Source organism: Manacus candei, unplaced genomic scaffold (assembly GCF_025592945.1).
Source record: "Manacus candei isolate 608988 ecotype Guabito, Panama unplaced genomic scaffold, ASM2559294v1 h1tg000014l, whole genome shotgun sequence".
In the NCBI taxonomy this organism is placed as follows: domain Eukaryota; kingdom Metazoa; phylum Chordata; class Aves; order Passeriformes; family Pipridae; genus Manacus; species Manacus candei.
This window is the reverse complement of record NW_026138062.1, coordinates 36,779,850-36,799,238: the sequence shown is the minus strand read 5'-3', so window position 1 is coordinate 36,799,238 and position 19,389 is coordinate 36,779,850. Positions and strand designations below refer to the sequence as shown.

Sequence of the window (19,389 nt, the reverse complement as noted above, 5' to 3'; positions counted from 1 at the left end):
ACTTTTTACATACAGTATGTACTATTTGTACACAGTAGTTTGCCTGATACTTATTACTTTCAATAATTCATGTACTAAGACTAAACTAGAGCTGTGTATGTTAACCAATATCCTTTTTTTCCCCAGAAACGGAGAATCAGAGAAGCAAGCAAGCATGACACTCTTAATAGCACATGACCAGAAGAGTTTATATCAAATCTAAGTACCATAGTAACTCTTTCAAATACAGGAGTTTTGGCTGAATGTTACACCTTCCCTCATATTCTCTTGGGCTTGGATGTTTTGGGCAGAGTCACAGTTAGCAGAATGGCAGTGCAGCAGTGGGTACTACTCCTGAGGCCACCTGCAAAAAAAGCTGGGACCAAACATGCAGGCAATGAATGCAGTTGCCACTCCCTCCCAAAAAACTCATCAAACATTCAACCTACCCAGTCTCAACCTGCCCAGGGTTCTCAAGTTCATTGCCAGCCTCCCATTTCCGAGCTGGCAGGATACAGAGTATGCAAAATGAAGCATTTTGGTGTTAAAACCTGAGCACTGCTATTCCACTCACATGGTAGCACTTAGAAGAAAGCCAACGCCTCCATCAGGTTAGGGCAAGCACAGGAAAGCTTGTAAAAAAATGAGTTACAGTTCATTACCTTAACAGATTTATTCGAGAAGAATACTATTTATTACATGAGGTTGTTTTCACCTACTAGAAAGATATGAATTAACAAAACTTGTTCTAACCAATTCTGTCAGACAAAGCTTAGTTTCAAGAATCTGTCCTCTTTATTCACAGAGACACGAAAACATTTCCTTCAGGTTTAGGAAGGCGGAAGAGGTTCTGAACTGCTTCTAATTTGTCTTCTCACCCTACTCTGAGGTGCTGTCCTCACTGAGTGCCTCTTTACTAACAAGCCCCTTTGAGCTGCAGAATACAAGTACGTATACACATTTGCTTGGCCAAAGACACATCTTTTTCTGTTAAACTTCCCTCTTGCAGGGCCCTGCCTGAATGCCCCTTTATAACACACAAGCATCAGCTAGAGTTACAGGCACATAGGACAACAACCTGTGGTAGACACTGACATCTGAGCTAGACATCTAGACTCTCTTTGTAATCACTAGGGAGAAAAAGGAAATCAGCATCCTAAAGCAGGCTCCTAGAATAGATAAGATGAGTTGTGTCCTAAAAGGGCCTAATTCTCCTCACTGATTGAAAGATGAGTAAGGATCTTAGATGTCAAAGTCTACATTGTAGACATCCCATCTTAAGTGACTTAATTCTCACCCCACAGTGTCTTCCTGTGTTCATCATCTACATCATCTCCTGTTGCTTTAAAAGAAAGTTATAAGCCAAGAACCAACATAACTTCTACAGCTGGCCATAGACATCGTTTTGTCATCTCAGGCTTAAATAGAGACATTTATACGATGATCTCAAGTCTCAACTTGTCAATTGCTCCTATCAAAAACAAGCCTGTCTGAATCCCTGTTGCAAATGACTTTATAACTCTACCTTGAAAAGAAAACATTAACAGAATTATTAAGATCTATGCACTATATATGGAACACATGGTTCTGGTAACAATTTAATTAGACAGTAAACAGCAGGGATAAGAAAGCATTATTTTCTTCAACTTAAAGGTAAAGCATAGGCATGGTAAAGTAACTCATCTAAAGGCAGACAGAAAGGTCTGCATAAAGACAGGACTAAATGAAAACCTCAGACAGAATTCAGATTACAGACCAGCATCAGTGTAACTAACACAGGCATCATAGGTTCTGTGAAAGCTTTTTCTCCTGACGTGGCAACACAACTTCTCTGAACAACGTCAGCAAAGTCAACAAAAGTGCTCTTCTGTTGGGAGTGCTTCATTCAAACAATGAGTTATGCTGGTAAAGCTGTGCTCCATGAGTGTTTGTTTCTCCCCACCCCCACCCCAGTTGACATGTATTTGTGGACAAAAGATTAACCACAAATTCCAGACAAGCATTTGAACCACAGCAGCAGTTAAAAACTGTAAACATAGCGTTAAAAGAGTTAACAGGCTCTTGAAGCACTTCAGAATAATTGCAAATTAATTTTCAAATTAAAAACTTATTTATTTATTTGATACCATAGTCCTCAGCTTTGATACTGACATTTGAAGACCAGGTGCCCTGAGTCATGACATGAGTGCTTTGCTCTTGGTCTTTTGACTATAGCTGCAGTTGATGTTTACAGGTGCTAAAAGGCAAGAATTGTTGCTACTGGGAGGAAAACATGAGCTGAGAGATATAGTATTTTATACACACAGACTCAGCTTTTTGTCACATAGACTCTCTTAAAGAAAAGGTTTTTGCTTTTTCTCTTCAGAAATTAAAAACACATAAATGATAAACAAGTTAGACCGTCCTCCCCTAGGGAATAATCCCACACCCACTTACGTTAAGGACATCATAAGTTGGTGGAATGATTCAGGAGGGTGGGTGCAAGGTTAGCAAAGTGTCTTCCACAAGGATTGGTGTTTATGCTAAGCACCAAACAAGAAAGAGTTCCAACCCAGTTTCATTAAGTCTAGGTGTGAAATAATCTTCCCAAGGGGAGTTTTCATCCTGGATTACCCTTCCTGTAAGCCTTCACCTCCAGCACTTGTCAGAGGGAAGAGGAAGTGTATTAAGAGCTCACTAGAAGCTCTTGAAGCTACAGAATTAAGCTCTTAATTTAAAAAAAATTCCACCAGAATCCTCAGTGGTCCCAATGGCCAGTCAAACTTCAAAATCTAGACCAGCTCAGAATCATCCACACTTCTTATGACATCACAAGTTCATTTTCCTGGCGATTTTAATCTCCAGTGATGCCACAGTACTGTCCTAATGAGCCTTCAGTATTCTATTAGTGCTTCTCTCTATGCAGGGACCCTTTTCACCTCTCCAAAAACCTGCGGTGGTTCTGCAGTATCCACCTTTATGCTTTGACCCAATCTGTTTGGGTTTAATCAACAGTCTTTACATCTGTGACTCACACTCACATTGCAACTTCTGTCACTGACTTGGTTTGTAATTATATTAGATGTAGCATGGCCAAAACCCCCCAATCTTACTTTTTTTCATTCTACCAATTCATCACGTTCTTCTACTCACTCCAGTCTGTTTATAGAGTTATTCTGGATTCCACTGCCTCCTGGACCACATACCTTCTGTCTTCAAATCTTCATTCTTCATTCCACTTCATTCTCTGTATCTCCCAAATCCAGTATTCTTTTTTTTCTGATTGCCACTAACATATGCATTCTCTCTCAGCAGCACTTCTTACACCCTTCTCTTCACTATCACTTCAATGAAGTCCCTTCCATCTACATACACCCTGATGAGATCTTTTTCCAGTCCTGTCATTTTGAGCAGATAACTTTTCTCCTATATCGCTCTACCAGCTTCATCTCTGCGCATTTCATAATGTTTGAGAAACCTGTTGTCCTCCACACTTCACACCTACTTTGCTGGCCTTTATCTTCCTTCTTCCATGGCACCTTCACTCACCTCACACTGTAAGAAACACTTAATATCAACATTTTTTTATCCCTGTCCCTTTCAACTTCCTTTTATGGGGCCCCTTTCATGGGGCACTGTAACTAGATGTTTAACCCTATATGTTATCTTTGATCTTCTGGAAAGGTCCTCTGTATAATGCTGAAATATAATTAATAGTAAGGAATTTGGAATTCAATAAGTCTTGCCAGCATTTAAGGACTGCTAAGCTAATCACCTGAGAAGGGAAGGGTACATAAATTAAGAATTTAAGACAATGCATCTGACCATTGTGAAAACAAATTAAAATGGTGTGACTTTATTTTCCGAAAGATTAACAAAAACGGCAGGCTGCCCATTCTTCTCGTCTTTTACAATGACTACAACATAAAAGAAAGCCTGCTTGTGAAGAAAAAAACCACATTGAAGACAGTATTAAAAACTTATACAGAGGGAAGCAGAGACTCTTAAGATATTTACACAATCCATCATGCAAAGCAGTTTTAATGCATTCTTAAAAGCAGCTGAAACTCCTAAATTATATCAAGGCTAAAAAACTGTCATCTTCCCTTTGTTATCTCTGTTGCTGTATTTTATGACCTTCTGGCAAATTCCAGGTGATGTTTAAAAAAATACTTCAAGAAGTTAAGATTCCACTCAATAATCCACAGTTAAAGGACAGTCCTAGATATTCAGAGTAAGGCTTGCAACCTCTAAACTGAAGTGTTGGTGAAACCGTTTGGTTGTTATTTTCTGGGTTATGTCTATCAAAACTGTACCTTCAGAACAAGACAAAGTCAAGCTATTTAACTAACAAGCTTTTGCAATGTAATCTCAAACTACTATAAAATGTATTGGTAGTAGTAAAAGTACAAAAGTAATACTGTCCACAGGGCAAAGGGTGCTTCCCAGGCAAATAAAGGCAGTAAGTCTCTGCTCCAAGGAATTATGAACACAATCAGATAGACTCTGTGACCACTGTCAATGGAGATGTGAGAAAGTAAATAAATGGTAACAGAGACTAATAGAGAAAGCAGTTTGAGATATTTTTTATTACTGGCTACAGAGTATTCTAATGGTTCCAAACTAGTAATATCAAAATTTAGGGTTGAGAGGAATAAAGATCTTCAACCTCACAGTACATCTTTTACTCTCATAATCATCAGTTTTGTAACACTTCTACCAAAGACCTAAAGACTAAAAACATAAACAAGAAATCTACAAGAACCTCAGTCTCACATAGTCTATGAGGTCCTACAGAAAGTTCTCAATCCTTAAAGAGATTGGTATCTGCTTTTGGTATCCTGGTATCTGCTTTTTCATGGAATAAGTGTGGAGCATGAGGAGACAAAGATAACTGATGCAAAAAGTTCCTGCCACAAACACCTGCATTGCCCATGTGCTCATGCAAGTCAAAACAATGGTCAAAAAGACATCTTGCCACAAAAAGAGTAACTCACATCCAAAATGAAACATCTCTTTGTAGCACTCTTGCCTCAAAGGGAAGCACTTGCTTGAATTACATCTTTTAAACCCATAAATGAATTTATGGTCTTTGCTTCTAAGTTCTTGTAAAGTCAAACTTCTGCATCCTTTAACCCTAATTGTCCACATGACCAAAGTTCTCAGACCTAATTGTACGTCTCCAAATCAGTTTTCATTCTCCTACCTTCCTACAATTCAAATCTCAACTTTCAGGCCTCTTAATTTTTTATCATCTTAACTCCACAATTCCCACTCCCATATCTAGTTCAGTCCTGCATTCACAGGATTAACAGTGTGGTTATTTTGGTCAAGAATGCATTATTAGTATGTTCCCCCTGCTATCATTTGCAGTTTATCTTCCACCCCCAGGTGCTATGTAGAGTAAGGAAAACATTTGTTACAGATATAATCAACGTGAGTAAAACTTGATTTTTAGGAGTCTCTCAAAGACTAAGAGTGGGGAGGCTGATGTTTTCAACAGTAAGATCTGAAAAGTGATTTAACAGTTAGAAGCAAGAAGTATTCCTCTCCATTTGGAAAGTGGAAAACACCAAAAGAACATGACTTGCAATAAAAATTACTATGTTGGCAGCACAACAGTAGAACCACAAACTGCCCCAGGACTACAGCTCTAACCTATCTGCAGTGATTCCTCTTCCATCAAAGGTACTGTGCAGCCTGAAGTCACAGAGCTGAAACTATACAGCTTTGACAGCTGCTATTTGTTCAGGCTTCTGGAATGGAAATACAGCCACCAAAGCTGCTACAGTTTAAACGTACATTTGCCTGAAATGTGGTAAGTTTATACAAGAACAGAACAACTTTAAAACTTTGATGAGGCACAACAAAAGCGACTTTAATTATCTGTCAGTGCTTCAAGCCCTATTTTATCACTACTCACATAACCACCACCCATACAAACGCATCCACACAGGTTCATACTAAAGGTTCACCCCAATTCAATACCTCCTTTCAATAGTAACCCATGAAGTGTTCTTGCACTCTTTCCACAGCTGAAGACCAAACACAGATTGATACTTTAAATGATACGTACTGCCTCAGCTCCCAGCAGTCCAGTCTTTGAGACCCTTGACAACTGGAGGTTGCTTCTGCACAGTCTAACATGAATGTGCCTAAGTGATCCCATTCAAATTTAGCATCTTAGGTTACTACGGCAGCAGCCTCCACAACTGAGTTTGCCCTCAGAGATGTGAAAGAATCTGACTAGATTTTTGAGGCATTATTGCCTGAATACCTATGCTAACCAAGGGTATTATATCAATGTGCCTACACGTTATCAGACTTACTGGTCCCCAATTTCCCAAAGACTGTGATTTTTTTAAAAGACCTACGATGTGCTAACTTCCATTTCTGCAGTATTTTGCTAGACAGTGCGTAAACCAGCACTTAAATTAGTATTTCATCAACTTCACATTTCAGTTTTATGATCCTCAAAGAAGTTCCATTTCTCTTTCACGGTCTGTCATTACTCATTTATTCTTTCTTCCTCCAAAAACCTTGTTCTTAGAATGACTTATTCTGCATCAGATCTCTCCCTTTCAAGAAGGGAATGCTGCAGTTCAGCTACCTTTCTTCTCATGAACTTACCTTCCTTGTCCACAATTTGTAGTAGTTGTTTTACATTTTTATTCTCAAAAATATTTCTTTTCATCAGTATTTAGAGGTTAATTTAGATAGGACCAGACTCTTTTCAGTGGTGCCCAGCACACAGGACAAGGGGTAACAGGCACAAACTACAAACTCGGACAGTTCCATCTGAATAGGAAGGAAAAAATTCTTTCCTTTGAAGGTGATGGAGCACTGCAACAGGCTGTGGAGTACTCTCCTCTGAAGATATTCAAAACCACCTAGATGTGATCCTGTGCAACCTGTTTAGTAAGGAGGTGGGACTGGATGATCTCCAGAGGTCCTTTCCAACCCCAAGTATTCTGTGATCCTGTGTTACTACCCCTTCTAGCCTATGTCTTTCAACATAATTACAGCTTTCTGAAGGGGTTTTTCTTTTCATAAACTTGAGACTTTGTATTAAATGTTTAATAACGAAAGCAATTTTTAAAATTTAAATAAATATCTGCAGAAGATCAGTTCCTTCCTAACAATATTGTTTTCCTTATTATTCACCATCTCCTTTATATTGTTGTATTATGTTGCTAGCGAGAGCCAGCTACAGGTAAGCAAAATCAGTTCAGCAACTATATTGAGATACTTCTTTGGAAAAAGAGTAGCTTTATTTATGATAATATTACCTTAAAGATCTTAACCTACATTTGTGTGCATGGTTGTTTTAAACAGCTTGAAAAGTCAAAACACTCTCTACAACAAAAAAGTAAGCCCTATTCAAGCCCAGTTGAAACTCATCTCAAGAGAATAGCAACAGACTCATAACTCAGCTCCTGCTGATGAAAGATCAGACTTTTCAGCACAGAACAGGTAACTGTGAGAAAAGCTGAAGGGACACAAACAAATGATTCTCAGCTAGAAGTCTGTCTTTACCTACAAGTATCAAGTAACAGTTGAACCTGAGTGCAATTCCTGAAAGGCCAAAGGGAAAACCATTTCAAATATTATTTTAATAACCAATGTCCATCAGGCCAGCAACATTAAAAAAAATAAAAGGAAATTATGAGACAGCCTACAAAAAAGAAAAATCGGTATTTTGATTTCTATGCTTTTAAGATTTTTCTTTTTATTGTTCTGAAAATAACAATATTCTGAAAAGAAAGCAGGATAAAGAATAGTTGTTATGATCACATATCACTTTGTTTTTGCCAGTCTTTGTTATTTGTATCTGACATCACTTCTTACCGATTTTAATCTACATGTTAAATATATATTTCATGTTCATAAGGGACAATTTAACAAAGATGACACAGATTTATAGGAAGTTTAAATATACATCTCACTTGTCACATCTACAAAACTGACCAAATGTGTGTGTAGATAACAAAAAAAATATATACATACACCCACAAGTCTCCAGGCTTCACTTATCACTGCATACTGTAGTCGATTCAGAACAAACCCCTCAATTTCTCTGTTTAGTTTGACAGGAGATTGACCAATCTTCTTCATTAGGGCATATGTTCTTTCTGTAGTAGAAGGATCTGTTTCTGGATGAGGAACAATTTCAACCAACGGCACAAAGTAAGGTGGATTTACCTCAAGAAGAAACACAAAAGAAGAATGTCAACCATTAATGGAACAAGGTAATATAAAGCATCTTTAGAGTTGCTACTAGCTTGAATATTTTCCAGTGAACTCAGTAAGCCTGATATTCTGATCCTGAAAGACTTCACCAATCCAATAAAAGCTGGTGCATTAATTCAAATTAAAAAAAGTAATTAATCTTGCACTAATTTGAACTCTGTTTAATCCCAGCAAAGTTCATGGAGCTACACTAAAGATGACAGCACTCAAACAGTACTATAAGACTTTATATTGACTGGAGTAACTGATGCTTTCTCAATATTCAGGCTGCTTGTTGTTTTAAGTCATATGTTCACCACTTGTCTTTCCAAATTAAGGCATTTCCTTTTAGATATTCAGGAGCTTTATAATAAAAGTATTGCTAAACACCATCTGTAAGATGCATCACTTAATAGATAAGCTGCTACTGGCCCAAGCCTGTAAATATATGCTAAACACAGTAACAGATATCACATAAAACATACTTTGAAAATGTTGCTGAACAGGTTACCTTCAAACACTGTACTTAAAAAAAAAAAATTACCTCTCCCTGACTCTTCCCAAATGTAATTTCTCATCAAATCAAGAGCTTTGTGTAATGTATTTTTGAAGTAAAAACCAAAAAATCGTTAAGAAGATTCTGGAAACAGCTAAAAGCTCTTTAGGTCACAGTGTTACAGAGAGAAACACTGCCTTGCATGCTCTTTCCAAAGTAGCAGTTCTTCAGCCCTACTCCTAAGGTGTTAAACTCAGCTTTCCATCTAGTTTCCAGGCAATAGAAGAAGCTAGCATATCATAAATGACTACTAGGAATAACATTAACATTTAAAGGATGGTAATTAAGCACTGATTCTTTCATCATGCTCCCTTATTGTCAACCACTCTTTACTATGCTCATGTAAATGCAAGTATGGGGTTTAGTTCCAGCAACATGCAAACAGTCTTTCCTCTCTGCATGTTCTTTCTCGTGACCAGGACCCAAGGGAATGACCTGAAGTTGTGTCGGGGAGGTTTAGGTTGGATATTAGAAAAAGGTTCTTCACCCAGAGGGTGGTTGGGCACTGGAACAGGCTCCCCAGGGAAGCGGTCACAGCACCAAGTCTGACAGACTTCAAGAAGCATTTCGACAGTGCTCTCAGGCACATGGTGTGACTCTTGAGGATGGTCCTCTGCAGGCCTAGGAGCTGGACTTGAATGATCCATGTGGGTCCCTTCCAACTCAGAATATTCTGTGGTTCTGTGATTCTTCTCAGTATTTATATGGTTCCCTTTACTGTAGGGTCTGACCAATGAATAATCTGATGTATGTTACATCTCCTCTAACTACTGATGTAACACACTTCATTCCCTTTAAAGTGCCTTGTGTCTCACATAGCCTCTCTCACATAGTCTCTTTGGCAGTGCCACCACTGACGCCAAGAACAGTGCGATGGATACCATCACAGGTGTGGTGTCAGGCAACTGAGCAAGACCCAAAACACTACAAGCACCAGGACATTCTCTGAAGGCTTTTCTAACACACAAGTATATCACAAGTTCCAATCGGAAAGAGGACAAGTTAATTATTGAGGGAGACTGGAGCTATTAAAAATTTCTTCCAAGACTAGTGTTGACAATGATCTTATTGAAATATTCCATTTCATAAATTTGGCATGGGGAGTATATGGGTGTGTTCATGAGCACACTGAGGAGACTCAGGAAGACAATTTTTCAGGAGTGAGATAATAGATGTTGGTAAAAACTAAAACTGGTAGAACATACATGAAATAAGGAATAGTGGAAGATTTCTAAAAATAAGAAGCATTTCAGGAAGCAGAAGGTTACCTTAGTCTATGAAAATGAAAGCTAAGAAAGGATATGACAAAGAAAACACCAGAAAGAATTAAGCTACACAAAAGCTACCAACATACATAAAAATTAATTTTAATGGACTGTTAATTAGATTGGAACAAAAATTAGAAGACATAAACAACTTCTAACAGGACTAGTGGAGTTAAAAGAAAAACTAACAGAGTTTAGAACATTTTCAGGATGATTTGATTAAAGGGTTTCCTGTACAACAGGGGACTTGACTCAATGGCAGTCTCCTCTAGCTCCATATTTCTGTCATGTGACCTAGCAGGCATATATAGTACATGAGACAACAACTCTGCAGCAGACCTCTACTGATACACTGCCTGAAACTGCTCTCAGAGAACAGTTGTACCTGTTTTGTATTGTATTGTGAGAATTGTGTGCATTTCTATCACACAGCTGTGCTATGGGATTTAATTTCTTTTTTTTTTTTAAATTACTGAACCATGTTAAGCAAAGGGATGAGCTGCTTCTGCGCTTAGGGCACTTCATTTTATTTCATCTCAACATCGTCACCTGTGTCAGAGGCTCTACAACTTTAGCTTTTAATTAATTTTCAAATTCTACACTTGTTTTCAGTGTCTTCCAGAGCTGCTTCCTTCCTGCAGCCACCAAGTCCTAGTGTTGTGTTTGAGATCTTAGTAATGGCAAAACCACCCAAAACCAAACAAAAAACCCCCACCAAAAGCTATCGACTACTACAAAGCAAGCATATTTCCTGATATAACAGATGCAGAAAGGCCCCTAGAAGAGTACACTGGTTTACAGGTTCTCCAGGACACTCAGTACAGCTGAGATTACTAAGAAAATAGTCTCAGTTGCAAAGCCATTTCAGAACAATGAAGACATTTTAAGGCACTCCAGAGTGTTTGTTTTGAAAAAATACATATATCCTTACCACAGCAACCTAGGAAATGCTTATGCAGAGACTAGCTACCTTTCCAGATCTGATAAAACCTGGTTTCAGGAGAAGCTCCTATAAAGACTGCAGTTCAGACTAAACAAAGTCAACTGGTACAGACCAACTTGGGAAAACAGTAAGACAGAGTACAATAAAATCAAAGACTGACAAACAGTCAGGCGGCCAGGAACTGGTTAAAAAAAAATAAAATTGTATAGTTACTTAATACAGAAGTCTAGAAGAAACGCTATTTCTTCTCTTGCACTACAGAAAGTTATAGCCCTGGAAATATGACATAAGGAACTACTGAATTTCAAACTGGAGAAAGGCTAAATCTAGGCACAGATGCATACTTTGAAGTTTCACTTTGTTTTTTAACTAAAAAGGATCAAAACCTATTTATATAGAAACAAACCAATCCTTTCGTTCCCTTTGCCATCCAGTCACCCCAAGGTACAAGGATGGTGGTGGAGGGGTGTCAGAAAGGGACTGATCAAATGCTTTGACACTACAGCATTAGGCTACAGGTAGCTGTACAGACACTACAGTAGAGTAGTGTTGTATTTTTGTGTTCTTGAGCATGCCCAGGGAACCGACATTTATTTTATACACTCAGGGATGCAGTTACCAAATTGCAGAAACTAGAGTAGTACCTTTCTCCAGATACTGTACACCTTCACAACCACAGGCCTCTTAATTGATCGGTCAAACACCAGATTAACATTGGGCTAACAAATTCATTAGCTTATTGAGTAGTAGAAAACAAAAGCAGTAAGAATCCCAGTGATCAAGATAAAATGCTCTTCCATGTTGAGAAGAGATGTGATAAACTGCTGTCTGCAAGTTTTACATAGACCTCTACAGAGGCTCACAAGTACCCTTCGCAATTTTGAGGTTCTGCTGCAGCCTCTAGTCATGCCATTTCTGCATCACTGCCCTGTCCCAGTTGGTCGTGAAGCATGCAAATTCAGCTCCAAGTCCAATTTGTTCCATTTCATCATTCCTTCATTCCTCTTTCAGGTGTACTGCTTCTGCACCAGAAATCTGAAGAAACCAGAGTCAAACATTTCCATCTTTCATCACCTGACAAGCACATGCAGCTCAGTGTTTGGATTCTTACTGTTACTCAAAAGTAGCTGAAAAAGGATACTACAAAAGACTAACCATGGCACAAGAAGAAAGTAGGCAATGTTAGAGATTTGTATTCAAAACACAGAATTCCAACATTTTGAAAGCCAGTAGTTTGAGAAACACACAAGAGTATGAGCACAGGAGCTTACACAGGACATATTGAGCCAACAGTAGGAAACGTGCATATATTCTCTCAATTTAGTAAATGCTGCTGCTCACAGAATGAACAAACTACGCCTTTTTTGAAAAGCTGGGTCCCTGCACGCTAACAGTTGCACACAAACACTCCAAAAACCCTTCTGTATCTTTCAGTCTGCAGGAAGGAGTTTGGGATGCAGCTTATACCAAAACAAAAAACATGCCATCATACTTACAGGATGTGATACAATACACTGCTTAACATGTTTAAGGCCAGTGAACAATTTGCTGGGTAAGAGACAAGAGGTCGAGCTGCTCAAGATAACATTGTCACCCACGATAAGATCCAACTGACCAAAAATCTTCTTTTTCAGTTCCAGGTTTTCTGGAGTGCATTCCTGGAATGAAAGTAAACATGAGTATTAGAAATCATCTAGTTCAATAGTATGTATCCATATAATCCAGATGCTACTGATCCCACCTTGACACCTAGGAACTCAGCACAAACCATCTATTTTAATCAAACTAGGTATACCAGTAAGCCATAACACAAAAATACCTTCCCACTGATAAAGAAAGGGAAAGCCCAAGAGTTTCTCTACAGCAGAAGATGGACCACCACACACCACAGGAGATATAACACAAAACAAATGATTCTACTTTATCTGAAGTGTAGACATTTACTCACATACAGAGATAACACAGTACAGAAGAATAAGACCGGGCCTCCTTTTTATTTTTAAAGAGAATATCACATGATAGTAGTCAGTGTTCTCTCTCAGACAAGATAGAAATAAAGAGGTGTATCTCAAAAGAAGACAAACTTACAATCTACAGAACTACGGCAGGAGATGCCAAGGTACAGCTCTGCAACCTGCACTGAAACAATTCTCAGAGTTGACATGAATGGAGATACTTAAGAGTTTTAATGTGAGAAAGATTTCTGAAGTAGAATGCATGCTATCAAAACTTCTCCCAGAGCTACCAAGCATGTTCAGCTCTACAGTATCGTGTGAAATTTCACATGTACGAGCTAAGAGCCACAATCTACAGTAACTAGATTTCTAAAATTATTTCCAGGAGCTGCCTGAAGGAGAGAATGCAGAAGTCCACTAATCTGAGAGCAGCAAGGACATGGGAGAGTAACTACAGTGGATCCTACAATCAGCAGAAAATACTTCTGTCTGCAAGAGGAAAACAGAAGAACAAAGCCAGCTTGTTTTCTGGGGTTTTTGGAAGGGTTTAAAAAAAATCCAAAATGGATCCCAAAGTTGCAAAACCTCAGCTTTCCCCTTAAAACACAGAAAATACCTGTTCTTTTCCAGCTCTAACCTCCTCCCACCTGTCAGTACTTCATTCTGTCTTTCCTGTTATGCTGAAATGCACATGGGGGGTAGGGAAAAAGGCCACACATGACATAATCCAAAATTTACATTTAATATCTTCAGCTTCACAGCCTCAGTGGCAGGAATGCCCAGAGCCAGAGTTTTTAATTGAGTGAATGGGTTAAAAGTAATTTGAAGTTTTAAAAAATACGTTTCATAGAACAGTACTAAAGGTTCCATGATGCAGAAGAGATAAACAGGGTCATTTAAGAACTTCAGATAGAGCCCAAAGTATTAGATGGCCTTATCAAAACAAAATGATACTCTGCTCATAGTTCCAGAATCCCTGCTTGTTGGTTAGGTTTAAATAGTTTCTTTTAGCAAAGCCAAAGATGACAAGAACTCTGCAGATACTGTTCAAGCTAATAAAAGGGCTGCTCTGAATAGGTTTGTGAACTTGAAACTCTAAGCCTGCTCTCACATCAGATGATAATCAAAAAGGCAAACTCAAATCTGCTGGAAACTCAAACCTGCCATGGTTACGTAAGGTTTCTGAATGGGCCATTTGCTTGAAGTTTCTCATATAGTGTCACAATTGTTTTCAGGTTGTTGGACCACTGCAATAAAGTTTCTGTTCTCAAGCATGCAATTATTTTCTCAGAGACACCAATTCCCTAAAGAACAGGGGGAAAATTAAACCCTAAACAATCCATTAAATAGGAACCTCACTTGATGTCAGTTATGGAGCCTGGAGAGGTCTGAAGCTACTCTGTTTACCCTGAGAAAGAAAAGATCAAACAGAGAGCAGGTAAGATACAGTTTTAAAGCTGCCACAGTCTCTCTCAAACAATCAGTGCAAAAAGGTTACATGCACCTCTACACATTTCAAGTGACACTATATTTCTGTGCCCTTTTCTTAGGGAAGATCATACTTCTTGTTTGCAGTGAACCTTTATTTCAAGGCCCGATCACTTAAACAAGGTTGCTACTAATCTGACTTCCAATTTAAACTTTATTAGACATCTCTTAACACCCTAATCAAAACATGACAGTTGCTAACTTTTAAAACCCACTTCCTGGAAGAGTTGTACTGAATTAAAGGCTTAAAGGTTAAAAGTAACAGGCATTACACTATTCAAATACAGAGAATTCAGAGAACACATAGCAGCTACTTGACCAGTATATGAACTCTTAAAGAGCTACACAAAGATCAACACATACTAGACTCACTCCCCTAGCTAACAATAATACCCTGACAAAGGTGATTGAGGTCTAGTTGCCCCTAATTAAAAAGTTGCACTCGTATGACACAACCCCTGGAATGCCTGTACATGGAAAGCTAGGGGATTTTATCTCTTTAAATCCAGTGTCTCTGTGTTTTTGTATAAGCCTTTCTCACCGTGCTATCCACCATCTGTGCTCCACATGCACCCACACTCATCTAAGTGCACAACTTCATTTATCTATATTTAAATGCTGGCATCTACTCAGGTTCTTCCCATCCATTCTCAAATGTGCCAAGGTAGCAACTCACCTGTACTTTCTGGGAAAACACTACCCAAAACACTATCTTGCAAAATACCTTTTCCTTACACTAGCAATAAGAATCGCTGCCAAACGATTAACTAGTACTGGGAGGCAAAAGAAGCAAAGCATGGCCTCAAGCAAAGCACTGCAATACAGTGGTATGGTCCTAAAATAAGTGGTATTGTCTACACAAACATGGCAATATAAGATGAAAGTCAAATATTTAAACTAGCATGCAGAAGGTCAAACATTAGCAACCATTCAGCAACAAGCAAGTCACTTTCTGTTAGATCATCTGGAGATCTTGTCACAGGGAGCACTTGGGGCCCTCTCAATAGTGAGTATGGAGTCTGATGGTAGTCACCTGCATAAGGAATTACCGAATAAAGAAGTCCGAGCCACAGTTGCACAATGACAAGTTCCTACCTCCTTACTAGATTCTGGCTGCTGCAAATTCAAAATATAATCAAGAAAGCATTTCTTCCCTGGTAATCTTAATAAGATTTATGATAATACAAATTCCTACAAGTGAAGATTGATCTATCTTGAGCTCTCCTAGACTCCTCTTCGTTTCAGGACTGTATCCCATACCATGGGATTCTTCCAAGCAGATCTTGGCCTGAATAGGTCAAAGTTGTCTCCCCTGAAGTCAAGAGCTGTGATCCCAGTTTTTGTCTTGCTTCTCCTCTCAGGATCCTCAACTTCACCACCTCATGGTCGCTATAGGCAAGACTTCCCTGACCTTCACATCTCCAACCAGCTCTTCATTGTTTGTAAGTATAAGATCCAGCACAACATATCCTCTCTTCTGTTCCTCAATCACCTGTGTTGGGAAGTCACATGAATGCATTCCAGAATCCTCCCAAATTCTTTGTGCTCTCCTGTGCTGTCGCACCAACAGATATTGATGTGGTTGATGCCCCACCATGAAAACATGGGTCTGTGAATGTGAGACTTCTTCCAGTTGTCTGAAGAAGGCCTTTTCTTCCTGATCTACCACAATATCTTGGTGGTGGTCCTGTTAATCCCGACCCATAAGTGCTCAAGTGACTCCCTCAATCTAATCAGGGCAGAGCTCTGTCCATGCTAGCTCTCAGCATGGAACAAACACCCTAGGCAGCTGCTCCCCTCCTGTCTTCGCCTTGCACCACCTAAGCCCCAAAAGCTGACCTTCACTGCCATGCAAGAGCATTCTGTAGCCTTCCCCTAACCATAACTGAGGTAGAAAATTATTTTCAAGAGTTCTGCGACTTCCCTCTTCCCAATAAATTCAATAGGGTTTCAAGTAGTAGGTAAACTGCTTAAAAGTCATAATCAGTCTGATTGCAATAGGATGCTCTTCACCTTCTGCAGCTAAGTGAGGATCTCCAAATGTGCCAGAAGCCCTGGCTCGGTTCGTCTACTTATACACATATAACTTACAGCATTTTAAGCAGCCTCAGCTTTTCAGTGCTGTGATTTAGCTGACAATTTCGAGGCACTTCTGTAGATCAGTTCCCAGAGTCAAGTGACAGCAATTCTCTCTTCTCATAGAATGAGGATGTAGCAGCAGTTTTCAAAGCACCGAACTATCTCACAAGCTCAACACAGACTGTCAGCACTCCTGCAACAGGAACCACATAATATCCAGCTTTTGTAGGAATATAAAGATCTTCACATCATTAAGAGACAAAGAGTTCTGCATCTCAGAAAAGCAGCTTTTCTGAAAGTTTTGGTGCCAAATACATTTCTACAAATGCTTCCATTATCTTCTATAGTTATAATCCACTAGAAAAGAACTTCAGAAAAGACAAGCATAACTATTTTATTTTCAACTGAACGAATCACTTCAGAATTTGTATTTCTAAAACAAAGCCCGATTAACATAAACCTACAAAAACCTGAGACCTGTTTATAGAGATAACCCGAATTTAAGATAGATGTTAAAAATACCTGAAGAGGAGACCTGCAAATTTAAATAAATGAAATACAGGTTTCAAATCACTATTACTATCTATAGATAGCAACTGTACAGTCACATACAACTATTCCATAGAATTTTAACACATCTAAACAATAACAATAATAATAATAATAACATTCTTGTAAAAGCCTAGTTGGAAGAAGTACATATGCTACAATAAGCTCTCTGCAAACTAAACCCTGCAATTTTACAACCAGTTCTGTTTCCCCCAATATCACTGGCAAAGTTGAGGTTACAAGACTGCATTTATTCGCTCCCTCTTGCATACAGACTGCTGTGTTTCTGTCATTACCACCATTTCATTCAATTCACACCAAAGTCAAATTATATTTTAAGTCGAATAGTGTTTAAAGTGCTCACTACTTTTTAAGTTCTAATTATTATTATTATTATTATTTCTATTTAGGCTTTTGTACTGACATGTCCGCTCCTGCAGAGTTTAGGTGTGTATTTCCATTCCATGCACTTTCTATTAAGGAAACTGGAGCTTTTTTTCTTTTGTTTTCCATGTCAGACACTGAAGTGAACTCTACTCAGCAAACAAGTCACACACACAAACCTGGGGAACTACATCACCTGCAATCAAAAAATGTGACATTTTGACTGCAGAGTTTTGGAGTTCAGCTACTGAAACAAGCAGACATCTAAAACCATAATTTTAATATCAGAATAAATTATTAAATCAGAATATCAATTTTTCTTCTGATATTATTGTTAAGCATTACAACTTAGCTCAAATATCTAATTTTTTCATACGTTGAATAGGTTTGGTAAATCATTACACATTTCAAATGCAAATATTTTACCTCAAGTATTTTGGAATTTTCCGTCATGCTCCCTTCAAAAATAGTTTTAAACTGAAGCACTTTAAAGATGGATAGTATGTGGATCTAACAGTATACTAAAACATTAATTAAGACAAGATGACAAATAAAAATTCGTTATTTCAAACTGCAAAGATGGTGATGGGAAAACATATTTACTTTAGTCTCCTTTTATAAAGTGTTGTTACCCTCATCTCAGGTTAAAAGTAGGAACAGCAGCTGTCCAGGAGACACACACACTCTTGTTCACCACTGCATGGGTTTGGGATGAGACACATACACACAGCTGTTATTGAAGGAAGTCCCCAGGCTATCACACACCTTTCACTGCAGTGTCAGCATTTTGATCAGTTAAAATGAGGAAGAAGGAGAAAAAAAAAACAAACCAAAATGAACCACCACAAAAACTCTTGGAACCACCACAGAAACCCTTGGAGGTGATGCAGAAACCAAATCCAGTGGAACGCACACAAGAGTACAGAAGCTCATCAGGCTGTCTGCCCCTTTCCCCCTTTAGAGATACTCATTCCACTTAAGTGGGTACACAACTTCCTCCAAGATGGTTTCAAGCACATGTCCAAATACCAGATCATTAACAAAAATATCTTAGGCAACAAAAGACTCCTTAGATGTAAACCAACTCTGGTTAGCCCAAAACAAGCCACACAGCCTTGGCAACCAAGACTTTTACTCTGAAACTGAACTATCTTACTAATTCCTTCTGTCCTGTAAGCCAAAGGTAAGAAAGTATGATAAGGAGAGCAGCACCTTTAACTGAAAAGCAGACTGGCCGTTTATTAGGAATGACAGGGCCACAATATCACCATGCAACACAATTATAAAAAATATTAATAAAATAAAGGTATGAGGGCTTCACATCCTGGGGCTTCAGTTACATATCTTCAATGGGTTATGTATGCACTGAAGTAAAATGCTTAACATGGGAGGAGAAGGAATCACACCACAAGAGGATTTTAAGAACAGGTTAACACATTTTTGACACACAGTTGTCTAGGTATGACTGATCCTGCCTGACTTTGGCCCAGGGTTGGCCTAAGTAAACTCTACAGTCTCTTCCAGCCTGATTTTGTGTAACTCAGTAGTCAGTATGGCAGCAAAGGTAAAGGTGAATCTTCTGATAAAGGGTTTTCTCATACACTGTTCTACTGAGGAACAGAGCACTGGGGGCTGGCAGGGACACACAGACCCCATTCAAGTTTAACTCTTATTTATAGCATTTAAACTTCTTTAAATTGCCATTCAAAATGTAATTTTAAAAATGTCTTACAGCAAATCTACAAGTGCCTGGTTTTTAGAACACAGTTAAGTTCATATTCAGGAAAGCTTTAACAGAATTCGAATCCAGCAACTAAAAGAGCAGTAGATGAGTAAGCTTATTATGGAGCAGTTGTAAAGGCATTAGTTAAAGCACCAGCAATTTCGGGTAATCTAATTAAAAAAAAAAGTAGGGCTATAAATCACTTCAGATCTGAAGTGATAACTTCTTATTTGTCTTGAATATATGAGCTCATACCAGTG

General features: G+C 38.6%; 1 protein-coding gene across 2 annotated transcripts in view; it reads right to left on the bottom strand.

The window, feature by feature from the left end:
- Positions 1 to 19,389, bottom strand: part of CRYL1 (crystallin lambda 1) — a 48,856-nt gene that overhangs the window by 12,316 nt on the left and 17,151 nt on the right. For both annotated transcript variants that reach the window (XM_051779138.1, XM_051779139.1), the window contains exons 4-5: positions 12,448 to 12,609; positions 7,966 to 8,160 (exon numbers count right to left, since the gene is read on the bottom strand). In XM_051779138.1, the coding sequence (XP_051635098.1) occupies positions 7,966 to 8,160; positions 12,448 to 12,609 (357 nt within the window). The remainder of the gene's footprint in view (positions 1 to 7,965; positions 8,161 to 12,447; positions 12,610 to 19,389) is intronic.